This window comes from Eleutherodactylus coqui, chromosome 6 (assembly GCF_035609145.1).
Source record: "Eleutherodactylus coqui strain aEleCoq1 chromosome 6, aEleCoq1.hap1, whole genome shotgun sequence".
NCBI classification, from domain to species: domain Eukaryota; kingdom Metazoa; phylum Chordata; class Amphibia; order Anura; family Eleutherodactylidae; genus Eleutherodactylus; species Eleutherodactylus coqui.
The window spans coordinates 43,740,693-43,759,691 of NC_089842.1; the positions used below are offsets into that span (position 1 = coordinate 43,740,693).

Genomic DNA, 18,999 nt, shown 5'->3' on the forward strand with positions numbered 1-18,999 from the left:
GACCACTAAAGGTCTTCCACATCAAACCTGGCAGGACACGGTCTATTTACATTTCTCTGTGGTTTACCTGGAATATTCTTGCTGGAACAGGTAAAGGGTTTCCGAAAAATGGTGCCACAGTGTGTCAAGGATACGCCACCAGTGTTCAATCAGCGACTGATCAATTTCTGTGATCCTCCCTGATTGCTAGAACGATGTAACTGTCAGCTCATTTTAGTCAACCAAAAACAGATGATTTTAAAGCGACCCTCCGGTCCTGGGCAAACAAAGATGGCTGAACCGCGTCTCGGACTACCTGTTGCACACTGTTCATTAGTATGCCTTGGTATTGTAAGGCCGGGCTCGAACGACCGTATGGTAAAATGATGCGTAAAAAATAGCAGAGTTTTACCGGCGTGTGGAGCTGCATATCGCCATGTTTGTGGTCACGTATGTCTGCGCATGCAGCTTATCTCACACACCCTGTCATGCACCGACTTCCTGGTCTCTTCTTTTATTTTTTTTTAAACTTTCCTTCTATTGTTTATTAGAAACGTTGCGTAAAAGCGCCGCACGTATGCAATGTAATTGTGTATGTACAGCGGTTTTGTACAGACCCAAAGAGAGCAATAGGCTCTATCGTGCGTAATACGCAGTAAAATAGAACATGCTGCAGGTTTTTTTTTTATGTGCATATTACCGTATTTTTCGCTTTATAAGACGCACTTTTTCCGCCTCCAAAGTGGGGGGGGGGGAGTTGCTGCGTTTTATAGAGCGGATATGCCAAAAAATTCGTTCCGATCGCCGTTTTTAGCTCGATCGCGAATTTAACAAGCGAACGCGATTTAGATTGCGCAATTGTGTGCTAAACTCGCGATCGCATGAACAAATGGGCGACCAGTCTCCTCCCCACTGCCGCCCATACATACCTTTGATTGGTCGTGAGCGCCGGCGGGTACTACTGCTGCTCCCCGCCTCCACCAAACGGCTTCCTTCCTTCCTCCTGCTTCATAGACGCGCCACTGTGATATGGAGCGCCGTTTTTTCTGACCTCTGCTGCTCCCTCTGCTCTGTCACCCGACACTATCCCTGCCCTGTCCCTGGGTGAGTGCAAATTTTTTTTCCCCTTATAAAACGAAAAATACGGTATACGCAATGAATATGTGCAAGTGTGAATGGATCAATGAAAATCAATGTATTTTCGTTGACTCCATTCACCACGTACATTTCTACGCATAATATACAATGAAATTACGCTCGTGTGAGCCCGGCCTAAGACACTACATGCTACTCTGACTGGCCAGCACTGCTCATATGGTCCATCAAAGTAGGTGTAATATCTTAGACTAATGATGCACTAGCAATGCACCGTGGGCATCAGGTAGTCAGAGAAGCGGTGCAGCCATCTTGGTTGGTCCAGGATTGGAGGGTCGCTTTAACACACTGAGCCGCTCCATCTACAGATCTTTGAAGATTGCATAGCTCGAAGATTGGTTTTATGCACTTGTAATATAGAAGGCCTCTATATGTGCTTACATCTATGTAATGTGTTGACAAATCTCCTTGTACTCCTTCCGCAGGTGGAGAGATTAATACGAAATAAACAACTGGAAGTTGAAGATTTCAGCATATACTGGGATGTTAACAGCCCTTTACTTGGTGACCTGCCGCCTGGGGAGCTCCAGGTATACGGGATGCGGAGTGGTGTTCTTCATTGTAACTGGGAATCCCCAGGCACATATGACCCCTTCTAAATATACAGAAATGTCTATTCTTGTTTTGTAACCGTGTCTGACTTGTGCAGGATGCAATGGACAAAAGCATGGAGAGTCGTGAGCACCAGTACATCCTGGAGCCTGTGTGCACCTCCGCGCTGCTGAAGAGGAACTGTTCCAAAGAGCCTCTGCGGTCAAGACAGCATCCGCGAATAGAGTGTGACATCGGATTAAAGACGATTCCTCTTACTCTGTCACAGGTGAACTTGTGCACAGTATTCTCAAGTTATCCCCTTAATGAACAGAACCTTTCGGTTGTAACTGGAGAGATGTTTTATTTTTTATTTTTTTTACATTTTTTTCATGCATGATGGTTTAAAGGGGTTCTGTCATTAAAAAAGAAAAATTCTATACTTGCCTTTTCCTCCCCCGTCAGTCAACTTACCAGATCTTCACCTCACCTATCTTCTCCTGTCTCCTGCAGTCCAGGGGGTCACTTCACCTCCAGCTGGCTGATTCCTCTGCTTCCTGTGAGATTACGTACATTGCCGTCAGTCTCCTTCCTGCCAGCCTATGTACGTTACATCACTAGTTAACAGGCCAGCAGGGGGAGTGCCGATCTACTGCAGTGACTGCTCATGAGAGCTGTCTCGGCAATAGATCAGCATTGCTGCCTAGCCAGTAAACAGTACAGCACAGAGACCTCACCTTCACTGACCAGCAGGAAGAGAATGCGAGGAATGCAGCCTTTATAACAAGCTGGCCAGTGTGTGGCGAGGTTACCTAGGGCTCTGCAGAAGCTCAGCTAGGAGAAGATGCGGGAAGGAGACTGACGTGGGGAGGAATAGGTAAGTGTAGTTTTTTTTTTTGTTTTTTTTTAATGACATAGCCCTTTTAAATGTGTTATCCCACCAAAATCATTTATCACCTATACACAGGATATGTGATAAATGATTGACTGCTGTGATCCCCAGGGATCACCAGAATGGCACACCCCGAGTGAGTGGAATGGCAGTGCGTATGCTTAACCACCACTTCTATCAGGCGAACGGAAATAGCTAAATGCATTGCTTGACTATACCACTGCTCCATTCACTCCAGGAACTTGAGATTTGCTGTTCCTGTGATCCCTTGTAGTTCCAGTGGTCAGACTCCAGCAATCAGTTATTTATTTATTACCTATCCTGTGGATGGGTGATGAGCAATTCTGGTGGAACAACCCCTTTCATGGCTCCTTTTCCCCCCCAATAGTCTTATCCCTTCTAACATTCTATTCTGTGGACTGATGAGTTAAAGAGTAACTGCACTTTTAAATAAAACTTCTGACATGTCAAAGCGGCCTGTCAAAACTTTGGATCAGTGGGGGGTCTAGGTGCTGAGACTGTTGCTGATCGTTGATCTGAAGGGGCTGCAGAGCTCAACCTTTTGGCTGTCATTGTTTTGTTAGATCCTGTCAGCCTCTGAAGATGGATACATAGATGCCTATTGAACTCCATGCGTCCATCTTCAACTGCTGAGAAAAAGTGACAATCAACGATCACAGCCAAAAGGGTGAATGCTGCAGCCCCTTCCCTTTACTGCTCAGCAGGAGTCTCTGCACCCCCACTCATCAAAACTTTTGATATGTTGCCTGACATGTCCAAAAGTTTTATAAAAGTGCACTTATTCTTTAAGCAGTTTGCTCATCTCCAGTCCTGATTATATTATTCTCCTGGTCAAGGGATTTGGCCATCTGGCATTGAGAAGAACAAATACAGGAGCTACTCAACCCCAGACAGATAATCCTGCCTCTGATAAAGCACCCATTATATTCAGTTCCTGTTGTTTTTTATAGAGATCATAATACTCTGTATACAAAGCAAGTAAGAAGCAGTGATCTGCTGACAGGTTCTTTTTAAAGATGTAGGAGTTCTGGTAGTGTTTGTGGAGAGTACACTATAGATAGCTGTTGGCCTCCTGACTCCCGCATACACGTGCATACTCTGCCAAGAGAAGGAAATAGGTTGCTGCCAGACAACTGTGCCAACGCTTCATCTCCTGTGGGAGCAAAGAATCGGGCATGGTCAAATCCAACATGCCCAATTCTTCATTGCATCCTTATCTGCCATCCTGAGCGCATCGGGCCACTCTGATAGTCCTCCCTAAATTAGCAGGTCTGGTCCATTTTCCCCCTTTTGTATAAGGATAGCTATAGGCCCAGAAAGTGAGCCCTGTTAGTGATCTTGCTGTCTGGAACACTTTCCTCTAGTTGGTCAAACAAACTTTACCAACTTTTCTAGTTGGATGTTGGTTAATGTGGATGTTGAATGTTGGTAGATGTCGATAAGAATATGTAAGACCTCCTTTAACCCCTTACCGCATTAGGACGTACATTTACATCATGCAAATGCGGGGTATGGATAAAGAGAGATTGCGGTGCGACTGACAATAGCTGCAGTCGGCTGCATGGCCAGTCGCGGCTGTTAACCCTTTAAATGCCGCTGTAAAATTTGACATCGGCATTTAAATCCCCAAATAGCACCTCCCTTCGTGTGAGATCGCAGGGATTTGTACGCATGTCATGGCAGCCAGGGGCCTTCTGAAAGGCCACAGGGATGTCTCTGCAGACTGCCTATCAAGCCGTCCCCATGGGCTGGTTTGATAGACTGCCTGTCAAATCGCAGTATGATGTAATGCTAGAGCTGCATACTGCAAGAGCAATCAAAGCATCGCTAGTTGTGGTCCCTCAGGGGAAGCTAAGAAGAAAAAGGAAATATAAGATCGATAAAGTTTTATTAATTGAAAAAGATTAATAGTTTAAAGGGGTTGTCCCGCGAAAGCAAGTGGGGTTATACACTTCTGTATGGCCATATTAATGCACTTTGTAATGTACATTGTGCATTAATTATGAGCCATACAGAAGTTATTCACTTACCTGTTCCGTTGCTGGCGTCCTCTTCTCCATGGTGCCGTCTAATTTTCAGCGTCCAATCGCCCGATTAGACGCGCTTGCGCAGTCCGGTCTTCTTCTTTTCTGAATGGGGCCGCTCGTGCCGGAGAGCGGCTTCTCGTAGCTCCGCCCCGTCACGTGCCGATTCCAGCCAATCAGGAGGCTGGAATCGGCAATGGACCGCACAGAAGCCCTGCGGTCCACCGAGGGTGAAGATCCCGGCGGCCATCTTCACCAGGTAAGTCAGAAGTCACCGGAGCGCGGGGATTCAGGTAAGTACTGGCCGTTTGTTTTTTTTTATGCCTGCATCGGGGTTGTCTCGCGCCGAACGGGGGGGGCTATTGAAAAAAAAAAAAACCCCGTTTCGGCGCGGGACAACCCCTTTAAATCACCCCCCTTTTGCCATATCTATAATAAAAAAAAAAAAATCTAAATCGTAAAATAAAAATATTTGGTATCGCCGCTTCTGTAAAAGTCTGATCTATCAAAGTAGTGCATTATTTACCCCGCATGGTGAACATCGTCCGGAAAAAAAAAAAAAAAAAGAACGCCAGAAATGTACTTCTTCAGGGTCACCCTGTCTCCCAGAAAAAATACAATTAAAAGTGATCAAAAAGTCATATGTATTCCGAAATGGTACCAACGTAAGCCACGGGACATCTCGCAAAAATTGAGCCCTTGCACAACTAGGACCGAAAAATAAAAAGTTATTGTACGCAGAAGATGGCAGCAGAAAAGAATTTTAAAAAATTAAATGTCTTTGAAAAAAAAAAAGTAGTAAAGCAAAAAAAAAAACTATACAAGTTTTGTTGCAGTTTGTGCGCCGTAGAAACAAGATGCACTGAAAGATGGAGGAATGTCGTTTTTTTTCTTTTTACTCCACTTAGAATTGTTTAAAGTTTTTCAGTACATTATATGGTACATTAAATAGCATCATGGAAAAATACAAAAAACAGCGACGTCGATGGATAAATAAAAGGGTTATAATTTTTTTAAAAGGGGGGAAGAAAAACCGTTAAAGGAATTCTGTCACCAGGCTCATGAAGTTTGACTCTCAGTTGAGCTCCAATTATTGGATGTAAGCTGTGCTAGCTTCTCTCCACCCACATCATGTAGACTGACAGGTACCGCGGCTTTTGTGTATAGGGACAGAGCTGTCACTCTGCATGTCGCAGGTGAGGAGAGGTTGGCGCAGCCCATCTCAGTGACTCGGAGCTCAGCTCAAAGTCAAATTTAATGAACCCGGTGACAGAAGCTATTCAAAGGCGGTTTCTGATCTTGTAAAGCAAAGGCAGGATATGCCATCCCGCTACGTCTAGAAGAAAGCAGGTTTCATCGCCAACACAGAAAAGGGTTCTTGACTGTAAGAGCAGTTAGACTGTGGAACTCTCTGCCTGAGGACGTGGTGATGGCAAATCCATAGAGGAGTTTCAAAGGGGACTTGATGTCTTTTTGGAGCGGAAGGATATTACAGGATATAAATCTTAGGTTAATTGTTAATCCGGGTATACAGGCAGGTAGGAACTATTAGGGGTTGATCCAGGGAACAGTCTGATTGCCATTAGGAGGTTGTGAAGGAATTTCCCCCCAAATGGGCTAATTGGCTCCTGCCTTTTGGGGGTTTTGCCTTCCTCTGGATCAACAACTTAGGAGGATAAACAGGCTGGACTAGATGGACATTGTCTTCATTCAGCCTTACATACTATGTTACTATCACTTTGATCGGTGGGCACAAATTTCTGGGACCCTCACCGATCCTCAGAATTAAGGGACTGCAGCCTTGATTTAGTGCAGCGGCTCCTACACAGTATTTCCATCCACAGCGGCTCCTCAATAACTGGCTGTCCAGGAAACTGCAGGCCAGCTTCAGTCAAGTGTATAGGGGGCCCTACTGTGCTGCACACTGAATCAGTGGGGGCTGCAGAGGTTGAACCCCAGTGATTATAAAGTGATAGCGTACACTAGCGATATACCATTACTTTATAGGTTGAGAATGAATCTCTAGTAAAGGCGAGTAGAAGAGTAATTACAGTCTTGTTCAATGTTTATTTTACTTTCAATGCAGGCACAATATCAGCAAATTGTGGAATTTGTTGACGATTTTGATAGAAAAGAAAGACAGATGAAGTACAGAAAATGGAGACCGAAAGTTCCAGTATTGAAAAAGTAAGTCTTATCGAGTCTGACAACATTATAAAATGACAAATAGTATAACTAAAGTGATCCAGCTATTGGCTATCTTGTACATGACCTATAAATCAAAACGTTTCTTTGTTCAAAGGGGTTCTAGCTGTTTTGTTGCAGGAAACAGACAGCTCTGTACATTGCGCAGTGGCCCGGGTTAGTACTGCAGGCTGAGTTCCGTCCACTTCAATACGACTCGGCTTGTAGTACCAACCTGAGTCACCGCACAATCTACACAGCTGTCTGCTTCTAGTCTTCCATTGGAGATATTGTACACAGTAATGACATATATGTCCGGTGGAGGCCTGAGACCGATGGCATACAGTTACATACAGCAATGACCGCAAAAGTAAAGGACAAAACAGGCACACAAAGGGTTAATATGTATGGCAAATGTACTGATTAATAAGCATTTGGAAACTCACCAACTTTAATGGTGTGACAATAGGCACAACACTAATGTGAACATATATGACCGGTGCCAGACATCTAGGGCGGAGGTATCATGTTGCAACTTCTGGCCTTCATTGTGTGAATAGCTACCGCTAGTTACAGTTGTCCATAGTAACTGATGTCAGTCTTGTGACCCACATAATTGTTAATAAAGTTAAATGAAAAAAAAAAAATGTCTCCAGGTGATGATGCTAATAAAGTTAAAGGGGTTGTCCCGCGCCGAAACGGGTTTTTTTTTTTTTCAACCCCCCCCCCCGTTCGGCGCGAGACAACCCCGATGCAGGGACCTAAAGGAAGCTTACCGGAGCGCTTACCTTAATCCCCGCGCTCCGGTGACTTCAATACTTACCGGTGAAGATGGCCGCCGGTATCCTCTTGCTCCGTGGACCGCAGCTCTTCTGTGCGGTCCATTGCCGATTCCAGCCTCCTGATTGGCTGGAATCGGCACGTGACGGGGCGGAGCTACACGGAGCCCCATAGAGGACTGCAGAAGACCCGGACTGCGCAAGCGCGGCTAATTTGGCCATCGGAGGGCGAAAATTAGTCGGCTCCATGGAAACGAGGACGCTAGCAACGGAGCATGTAAGTAAAAAACTTTTTATAACTTCTGTATGGCTCATAATTAATGCACAATGTATATTACAAAGTGCATTATTATGGCCATACAGAAGTCTATAGACCCACTTGCTGCCGCGGGACAACCCCTTTAACTAGAAAAAAAAAAACACCACACAGAAGACAAACATATAATGTCTGCTCCTCCACAGACACTGACAGACATGAGGAGACGCTGCTGTAGTAATACTGTATAATGTCTGCTCCTCCACAGACACTGACAGACATGAGGGGACGCTGCTGTAGTAATACTGTATGTCTGCTTCTCCACAGACACTGACAGACATGAGGAGACGCTGCTGTAGTAATACTGTATAATGTCTGCCCCTCCACAGACACTGACAGACATAAGGAGACACTGCTGGAGTAATACTGTATAATGTCTGCCCCTCCACAGACCCTGACAGTCATAAGGAGACACTGCTGGAGTAATACTGTATAATGTCTGCCCCTCCACAGACCCTGACAGACATGAGGAGACGCTGCTGTAGTAATACTGTATAATGTCTGCCCCTCCACAGACACTGACAGAAATGAGGAGACGCTGCTGTAGTAATACTGTATAATGTCTGCCCCTCCACAGACACTGACAGAAATGAGGAGACGCTGCTGTAGTAATACCGTATAATGTCTGCTCCTCCACAGACACTGACAGACATGAGGCGATACTGCTGTAGTAATACTGTATAATGTCTGCCCCTCCAGAGACACTGACAGAAATGAGGCGATACTGCTGTAGTAATACTGTATAATGTCTGCCCCTCCACAGACACTGGCAGACATGAGGAGACGCTGCTGTAGTAATACTGTATAATGTCTGCTCCTCCACAGACACTGACAGACATGAGGAGACGCTGCTGTAGTAATACTGTATAATGTAGCCTCCACAGACACTGGCAGACATGAGGAGACACTGCTGTAGTAATACTGTATAATGTCTCCTCCTCCTCAGACACTGACAGACATGAGGAGACGCTGCTGTAGTAATACTGTGTAATGTCTGCCCCTCCACAGACACTGGCAGACATGAGGAGACGCTGCTGTAGTAATACTGTATAATGTCTGCTCCTCCACAGACACTGACAGACATGAGGAGGCGTTGCTGTAGTAATACTGTATAATGTCTGCTCCTCCACAGACCCTGACAGATCTGAGGAGACGCTGCTGTAGTAATACTGTGTAATGTCTGCTCCTCGACAGACACTGACAGAAATGAGGAGATACTGCTGTAGTAATACTGTATAATGTCTGCCCCTCCACAGACACTGACAGACATGAGGAGACGCTGCTGTAGTAATACTGTATAATGTCTGCTCCTCCACAGACACTGACAGAAATGAGGAGATACTGCTGTAGTAATACTGTATAATGTCTGCCCCTCCACAGACACTGACAGACATGAGGAGACGCTGCTGTAGTAATACTGTATAATGTCTGCTCCTCCACAGACACTGACAGACATGAGGAGGCGTTGCTGTAGTAATACTGTATAATGTCTGCTCCTCCACAGACCCTGACAGATCTGAGGAGACGCTGCTGTAGTAATACTGTGTAATGTCTGCTCCTCCACAGACACTGACAGACATGAGGAGACGCTGCTGTAGTAATACTGTATAATGTCTGCCCCTCCACAGACACTGACAGACCTGAAGAGACGCTGCTGTAGTAATACTGTAATACTGTATAATGTCTGCTCCTCCACAGACACTGACAGACATGAGGAGACGCTGCTTTAGTAATACTGTATAATGTCTGCCCCTCCACAGACACTGACAGACCTGAGGAGACGCTGCTGTAGTAATACTGTATAATGTCTGCCCCTCCACAGACACTGACAGACACGAGGAGACGCTGCTGGAGTAATACTATATAATGTCTGCTCCTCCACAGACACTGACAGACCTGAGGAGACGCTGCTGTAGTAATACTGTATAATGTCTGCTCCTCCAGAGAGACTGACAGACATGAGGAGACGCTGCTGTAGTAATACCGTATAATGTCTGCCCCTCCACAGACATTGACAGACCTGAGGAGACGCTGCTGTAGTAATACCGTATAATGTCTGCTCCTCCACAGACACTGACAGACATGAGGAGACGCTGCTGTAGTAATACCGTATGTCTGCTCCTCCACAGACACTGACAGACCTGAGGAGACGCTGCTGTAGTAATACTGTGTAATGTCTGCTCCTCGACAGACACTGACAGACATGAGGAGACGCTGCTGTAGTAATACTGTGTAATGTCTGCTCCTCCACAGACACTGACAGACTTGAGGAGACGCTGCTGTAGTAATACTGTATAATGTCTGCTCCTCCACAGACACTGACAGACATAAGGAGATGCTGCTGTAGTAATACTGTATAATGTCTGCTCCTCCAGAGACACTGACAGACATGAGGAGACGCTGCTGTAGTAATACTGTATAATGTCTGCCCCTCCACAGACACTGACAGACCTGAGGAGACGCTGCTGTAGTAATACTGTATAATGTCTGCTCCTCCAGAGACACTGACAGACCTGAGGAGATGCTGCTGTAGTAATACTGTATAATGTCTGCTCCTCCAGAGACACTGACAGACATGAGGAGATGCTGCTGTAGTAATACTGTATAATGTCTGCCCCTCCACAGACACTGACAGACATGAGGAGACGCTGCTGTAGTAATACTGTATAATGTAGCCTCCACAGACACTGGCAGACATGAGGAGACACTGCTGTAGTAATACTGTATAATGTCTCCTCCTCCTCAGACACTGACAGACATGAGGAGACGCTGCTGTAGTAATACTGTGTAATGTCTGCTCCTCCACAGACACTGACAGACATGAGGAGACGCTGCTGTAGTAATACTGTATAATGTCTGCTCCTCCACAGACACTGACAGACATGAGGAGACGCTGCTGTAGTAATACTGTATAATGTCTGCCCCTCCACAGACACTGGCAGACATGAGGAGACGCTGCTGTAGTAATACCGTATAATGTCTGCCCCTCCACAGACACTGGCAGACCTGAGGAGACGCTGCTGTAGTAATACTGTATAATGTCTGCTCCTCCACAGACACTGACAGACCTGAGGAGACGCTGCTGTAGTAATACTGTATAATGTCTGCTCCTCCACAGACACTGACAGACATAAGGAGATGCTGCTGTAGTAATACTGTATAATGTCTGCTCCTCCAGAGACACTGACAGACATGAGGAGACGCTGCTGTAGTAATACTGTATAATGTCTGCCCCTCCACAGACACTGACAGACCTGAGGAGACGCTGCTGTAGTAATACTGTATAATGTAGCCTCCACAGACACTGGCAGACATGAGGAGACACTGCTGTAGTAATACTGTATAATGTCTCCTCCTCCACAGACACTGACAGACATGAGGAGACGCTGCTGTAGTAATACTGTGTAATGTCTGCTCCTCCACAGACACTGACAGACATGAGGAGACGCTGCTGTAGTAATACTGTATAATGTCTGCTCCTCCACAGACACTGACAGACATGAGGAGACGCTGCTGTAGTAATACTGTATAATGTCTGCCCCTCCACAGACACTGGCAGACATGAGGAGATGCTGCTGTAGTAATACCGTATAATGTCTGCCCCTCCACAGACACTGGCAGACCTGAGGAGACGCTGCTGTAGTAATACTGTATAATGTCTGCTCCTCCACAGACACTGACAGACCTGAGGAGACGCTGCTGTAGTAATACTGTATAATGTCTGCTCCTCCAGAGACACTGACAGACCTGAGGAGATGCTGCTGTAGTAATACTGTATAATGTCTGCCCCTCCACAGACACTGACAGACCTGAGTAAACGCTGCCGTAGTAATACTGTATAATGTCTGCCCCTCCACAGACACTGGCAGACATGAGGAGACGCTGCTGTATTAATACTGTATAATGTCTGCCCCTCCACAGACACTGACAGACATGAGAAGACGCTGCTGGAGTAATGCTGTATAATGTCTGCTCCTCCACAGACACTGACAGTCATGAGGAGATGCTGCTGTAGTAATACTGGATAATGTCTTCTCCTCCACAGACACTGACAGACCTGAAGAGACGCTGCTGTAGTAATACTGTGTAATGTCTGCTCCTCCACAGACACTGACAGACATGAGGAGACGCTGCTGTAGTAATACTGTATAATGTCTGCCCCTCCACAGACACTGACAGACATGAGGAGACGCTGCTGTAGTAATACTGTATAATGTCTGCTCCTCCACAGACACTGACAGACATGAGGAGACGCTGCTGTAGTAATACTGTATAATGTCTGCCCCTCCACAGACACTGACAGACATGAGGAGACGCTGCTGTAGTAATACTGTGTAATGTCTGCTCCTCCACAGACACTGACAGACCTGAGGAGACGCTGCTGTAGTAATACTTTGTAATGTCTGCTCCTCCACAGACACTGACAGACATGAGGAGACGCTGCTGTAGTAATACTGTATAATGTCTGCCCCTCCACAGACACTGATAGACATGAGGAGACGCTGCTGTAGTAATACTGTATAATGTCTGCTCCTCCACAGACACTGACAGATCTGAGGAGACGCTGCTTTAGTAATACTGTTTGATGTCTGCTGTGCAGTGATCTACTCGTCACCTATTAGATGCCTTATTACTGTAACTTGAACACTAGGGGTTATATGACATGTTTGATGGGTGAAATTACTGACTTCCATTACTATGAACAGACAATTCAGAGGGCTATATTATTCTATTGTGCTTAAAGGGCTGCTGCACTGGTATGATAAACATATGTGAGCTGAATTTTACATACAGTGGTGCCTTGGGTTAAGAGTTTAATTCATTCCGTGATAAAACTCTTAACCCAAAACACTCGTATGTCAAAACTAGTTGCCCCATTGAAATGAATAGAAATGGCATTAATCTGTTCTGCCATTCCTTTTGGATGGGGCTTCCGCTGCTGCCGGCAGGCCCACTGAATGCATTGGGCTGCTGGCAACCCTACAGTGATTTTCGGGGCATGGCTTTAAATATAAGCCCTTCCCTTTAATAGCAAGCGTAAAAAATAAAAAAAAGTCCTCTCCAGCCTCTCTGTCGCTATTCGGTCTCAGCCGCGTGTAGCCACGTCTTGCTCTGAAGTTCTTTCAGCAGGCGAGGATTTAAAATCTCCACCTGATGAAAGAGCTGCATCTGATTGACTGAGCGCTCATCCAATCACAGGCAGCGCTCGGCTATTCATTGAATTCAGTGAATTTTAATTCCCCTGCCTGGTGAAAGAACTTCAGAGCAGTGCAGGGGGAAGAGGTGGCTACATGCGGCTGAGCCCTGGCAGTGGCGGGAAGGTGAATGTATACATATTTTTTTTACTACAGCCAGGGATGATTTTTCAGGGAAGGGCTTATATTTAAAGCCCTTCCCTGAAAATCACAGCAGTGGCAGCCCCATTGAAATCCCTTTCACTGAACACTGTGACAGTGCTGTCACAGTGTTCAGTGATGAGAGAACTCCCCGCGTGGAATGCAAAGCAGGCTCCTAACCTGAATTTTTGCTCTTAAATCGGAGCAAAAATTCGGGAGAGAGCCTGCTCGCAAGTCAAGAAGCTCGCTAGCTGAGGCGCTCGCAAGCCAAGCTATCAGTGTACTTGTATGTAAGAATATTTAATGATTTCCTATTCTAATAACTGAATAAACACTGTAAACAGTACAGTTGGAGAACCGCTTTATATGTATTATCTAATATAGACCTTTTTACCATTCCCCTGACAGCTGTAAAGAATGGTGGCTTTTTGCACTGAATGCAAACTTGGCTGAGATCCAGAAGCAGAGGGAGCGTTTACGCCTGGAGTTCTTGCTACATCGGGCTCGGGACGCCGTCTTTTATTGCGATAAACATTATAATCGTCTGCAGGGATTACAGTTACCTGCTGAACACGAGGTAAGCATTGATGTGTGCTTCATTGTGGACAGATGACTGAAACGACCCTCCGGATGTTACGGCACTCTGACCCCCCGAGCGCCAGGTGGGGTGCCCTGAACTTCCCGCACCCTACTGTCCCTGCCTACTTGCCTCGACCCTGGCTAACCCCTGGCGGACAACTGGACGGCGGTCACTATCCTGGCTAGGGACCTGACGACTACAAGGATACCACTAACTAACGGGGGACAGAGTGCCGACAGAAAAGGCAGATGGAATGGCCAAACAGGAACAGACTGAGTTAAAGGCGAACTAGAAGGAGACTGACTAGCAACTAGTACTGACTGAGACAGGCTGCAGACAGGACTGACTAGTGGCTAACAGAACCAATAACTGGCAGTGAGCTCAGGTCACTGCCAGCCTTATAAACGAAAGACTCCGCCCAGCGGCGGAGAGTGGGAGGAGCCAACTCCCCCACTCAAGCACAAGAGAGAGGAAGGGATGCGGGCGGCGCCCTACGGGCGGACCCGCCCACGCCGCCACACACCGGCCGCCCCACGTCGCCGGGAGAGCCCTGATGTCACGGCTACAGGACGCCAGAGCGGTGCGCGCTGACCGCGGGACCCCGCTCCGCGCTGCATGGTAACACCGGACATGGACAAACAAAGATGGCCGAACGACTTCTCTGCCGACCTGTGTGTTAGCATACATCAGTAGTATAAGACACTACCTGCTGCTTTGACTGGCAACACTGGGTAATCAAAGCAGCATATTGTGTCTTAGACTAGTGATCCATGCTAATACACAGTGTGTATCAGCTGGAGGACCAGTCTGGCCATCATTTTTTGTCCACGCTTGAAGGGTTACTTTAAAACCCTATCAACCGCCTTTCCTTGGCGATCTATAGTCACACCCCTATAATCTGCTAATTACAAGGGAGGCTACTTTTAAAAAGGGGTCTGGCTTCAGTGGACAACCCGTTGAAAGGGTATGCTGATCATGTAAAGTGATGGCATATCCCTACAAACTGTTAACAAGTTTTTATGTTTAAATATTTTTAAGAATTTTTGTGGAGATTTTTTTTCAGACTTTTACATGTTGTGATATATTTTTAAAAAAAATACTAAAATCCTGCAATTTTCACTCTGACCACTGAGCCCAAGGGCCCTTTTACATGGAATGATTCTTAAAGGGGTTGTCCCGTGCCGAAACGGTTTTTTTTTTTTTCCAATAGCCCCCCCCCCTTTCGGCGCGAGACAAACCCGATGCAGGGGTTAAAAAAAAAAAAACGGACAGTGCTTACCTGAATCTCCGCGCTCCGGTGACTTCTTACTTACCTTGCGAAGATGGCCGCCGGGATCTTCACCCTTGGTGGACCGCAGGTCTTCTGTGCGGTCCATTGCCGATTCCAGCCTCCTGATTGGCTGGAATCGGCACGTGACGGGGCGGAGCTACGAGGAGCCGCTCTCCGGCACGAGCGGCCCCATTCAGAAAAGAAGAAGAACGGACTGCGCAAGCGCGTCTAATCGGGCGATTAGCCGCTGAAAATTAGACGGCACCATGGAGACGAGGACGCCAGCAACGGAACAGGTAAGTGAATAACTTCTGTATGGCTCATAATTAATGCACGATGTACATTACAAAGTGCATTAATATGGCCATACAGAAGTGTATAACCCCACTTTGTTTCGCGGGACAACCCCTTTAATGGATCTGAACAATAAAGGTTCAGTGTAATTGCTGCCAGTGACTGAATGACGAATGATAATTCATTCGCTTATCTTCGTTGTTCACTTTGTGCAGGCATAAAAGTCAAATGATGATTGGCCCTGGTAAAGAGGCAGTCATTCATTCATCTTTGAACAACTGCCTGTTTACTGTGAATGGAGGTGGCCTATAAGCAATCTCTGGCTCGCTCTGCCTCCATTCGCTGGGCAATCATCGCTCCCTTATGAAAGAATGGAAGCGAAAATTGCCGAAACATAAGTGCCCGACAATCGTGCCATCTAAGAGGACCCTAATAATAGTCTTACACTTTCTGTTCTGTAAAGAAAACTTTTCAGCAATTATTTAATTATGGTTACAGGCAGAATTACAATACAAGGTGACCGCTATATATAGTTTACACAAGATCCTCCATTCACAACAAATAATGGTCACAGCTCACCTACTCCCCCTCCCTGCACAATGACTTCTGCACATGTTACAGAGCATGTCTAGAACAGTCTCCCATAGAAGTTTATGAGTCCTCCCCAGACAACAGGTTTATGGCCCTTGTGGCTGCTGTTAGGCATATGTCTTATTGCTGTTAGCAGCACAAGTAAGACGGCCACCCGCACAGTCCTGTACAGACAATAGAATAAAATAATCTCCAAACAGAAAATAAATAGATTGGAAAGGAATAGAATGTGTGTCGGTTCTAGTTTTAATTAGTAAAAAGTCTGGGGGCAATCAGGTGAGAATAACTCACTAATGTCTGTGACATTTTGCTCGGCATTTACCACCCCTTAATGTGATTATGTGGCAGGCGGAGCTGGATCGCATTGAAGAAGAACAGTCGTTGGAAGAACTAACTATTTTGAGGCAGCAAGTACATGACAGATTCAGGAAGCAGCAGGAACTGGCTGAGGTTAGAAGCCACCGATACACGCGTTTGTAGATTCTACCCGCTTAGTTAAAATGTATAAGAATTTGTTTTAATGTAAATTGAAGTGTACCCAACTTTCCTTCCAACTCATGCTTCTCTAATAGCCTGCGTGTCTCATCAAGTTCGTAACACACAGTCATTAATTTTTTTTCTTATTTACCTCGTAAATCAAGGCTGAAGTGCAGCCCCTCTGCAATCCACTGCCTGTTGTTGGGCACTGAGCTTTTGTTGTGGCTGGGACGTTAGGATGTCGTCTTAGCTGTGAGGGAGGGCCTGCCTTCACAGGTTTATAGCCTTTCTGTTGAGCCTGTCTTCACCAGCAAGCTGTGACAGCGCACGGATGATCGCTTCTGCTACTTCGCTCTAGCGATCCTTGGGAGTCTTAGCACCCGGACCCCCACCACTCAAAACTTTTGATATGTTCCTATCAGATTTTGAAAGTTTGTTAAAGCTGCACTTACACTTTAACACTTTACAGGCCAGAGTGTTTCAGTCCTAAAAGACCAGACCCTTTTTAACGATTTTACGCTTTTGAAAGTTTTATGGATCTATTTCGTTTTTTTAACTGAAATGTTTTTCCTTCATTTTGCTTGCAGGGTAATGTGTATAAAAAGTAAAAATATATATATATATATATTTCATTTATTTTTAAAATTCATATTTATGCTAAAATAAAGAGCAGGAATGGGTTCACCATTTCGTTTTTCACGTTTTGAAATATAATTTGTATAGTCTTGGATTGCAAGACACAGCGATGGTTTATGTTGGTGAGAACAGCAATTTGCCCCAAAAGAGGCACAAGGTCTTATTTTCAGGGAATGTCTTATACTTAACCTAGCAGGCGCCATCCAGGTTCCTCCCGCTGGTCTCTGCAGTTCCCTGCTCCGCAGAGTATCGGAGCAGGGTTTACAACTCCTGTTACCAGCAAGCGATCTTTTCTCGGTGCCGAGAACTGCAAGGAAGCCTGCTGGAACTACCGAGACCAGCAGGAGGGACCTGGACGGCACCTGGTAAGTAAGTATTGCTTATGAATGCTGACAAAATGCTATGCAAATTCTGTAAAACCAAAGCCCAGCCTTAAAGTTTCCAATTTCAGTGTCACTGCTAAACTCATTTATCTTTGTTCAGAGTCTACGAGAACCTATCTCAGACCCTGTAAGTGGCTCCCCAATGCCAAGCCCTACAGGCAACCAGGGTAGTGGCATGCTGCAGTACCTCCAATCCTGGTTCCCAGGCTGGGGTGGTTGGTATGGTAATTCCCAGGAGGCACAGGAGGACCTAGAGCGGCTAACGCAAGAACAGCAGCAGGAGCAAAAGTCTTGGAACGCAGAGGATATTTTAGGTTTGTGTCTTACGTAATAGTTTCAACCTCTCAACTGTTTTTGCACAATCCACTGAAAGAGGTATTCGCACCTTATAATCACCTATAATAATAATCCCCTTTATATAGCGCAAACATATTACTCTCTATATCACTTTACATCGGGTTCTGTCTCCATTGGGGCTCGCAATCTTTAAATTTACCTATTCGCATGTTTTTGGAGTGTGGAAACTGGAGCACCCAGAGGACATCCATGCAAATATGGGAAGAACGTACAAACTCCATGCATATGTTGTCCTTAATCAGATTTAACCGTAGGACCCCAGCACTGCAAGGCAACAGTGCTAACCACTGAGGTGCCACATGAAGTGATGGTATATAATGAGGATGTGCAATCACTTTATTACTGTGGGGATCCAACTTCTGGTACCCCCAGTAATCCTTAACCCCCATTTAAACGCAATGAGTATCACTCAAAATTCGTTCAAACAATGGCTTTTGAGCGATAATTCTTTGCTTGTAAATGCTTCAATCAATCACTCTTTGGCTGATCGATGATTTTTAGGTGAGCATAAAATCCATCATTCAGCTGGGTAGAGATAGCAGGGACTGCGTGCAAAGTCCAAACCACATGCTGGAATTTGCAAACAGCTGCTGGGGGCTCATTTACACGCATATAAAGGTAATAAGCCGCTAATGGACATTAGTGTCCATTAGCAGTTTATGCAAAATGATCACTAGAGCTGTCGTTCTTTCAATCATTTGAAAGATCGTGTTTGCGTGTAAATGGGCCTTTAGACTTAAGGGGAAGCACTAGTTTACTGCTGCATCTACTTCACTGTTTTCCGTTTGCATCGAGACATCCCGAACACCCGCTGTGCAAGGAACTACAATACATCAATTTAATGAGGCCTGGCTGCAGTTTCCCTGCACAACCAGGTGACCAGGGGCACCACTGTCCATTGTAAACCTGTAAAGAGACACGGGACTGTGTCAGAAATTGGATCCCAACAGTCATAAAGTGATGACATATTCTAGAGATATACCATCAGTATATAAGATGAGACAACACCGGTTTCCCTGGCAGAGAAGACATGGCAAAGCTTGCATTTTTAAAGTTATGCCATAATGTTATGCGTGGCTGTTCCCAGCAAGAGAAACCAAGTATTCTTGTAGATATGATACCTGTTAATGGCTAACAAAAATACATGATGTTATGGCGAGCTTTCGAACCTCTCGGGATTCTTCTCCAGGTCTA

The 18,999-nt window shown here is 45.7% G+C and overlaps 1 protein-coding gene across 1 annotated transcript in view; it reads left to right on the forward strand.

Moving 5' to 3' along the window:
- Window positions 1–18,999, forward strand: part of VPS13D (vacuolar protein sorting 13 homolog D) — a 244,587-nt gene that overhangs the window by 17,890 nt on the left and 207,698 nt on the right. The window contains exons 7-12 of the mRNA XM_066606699.1: window positions 1,560–1,664; window positions 1,784–1,954; window positions 6,689–6,789; window positions 13,626–13,794; window positions 16,301–16,402; window positions 17,549–17,762. Of these exons, the coding sequence (XP_066462796.1) occupies window positions 1,560–1,664; window positions 1,784–1,954; window positions 6,689–6,789; window positions 13,626–13,794; window positions 16,301–16,402; window positions 17,549–17,762 (862 nt within the window). The remainder of the gene's footprint in view (window positions 1–1,559; window positions 1,665–1,783; window positions 1,955–6,688; window positions 6,790–13,625; window positions 13,795–16,300; window positions 16,403–17,548; window positions 17,763–18,999) is intronic.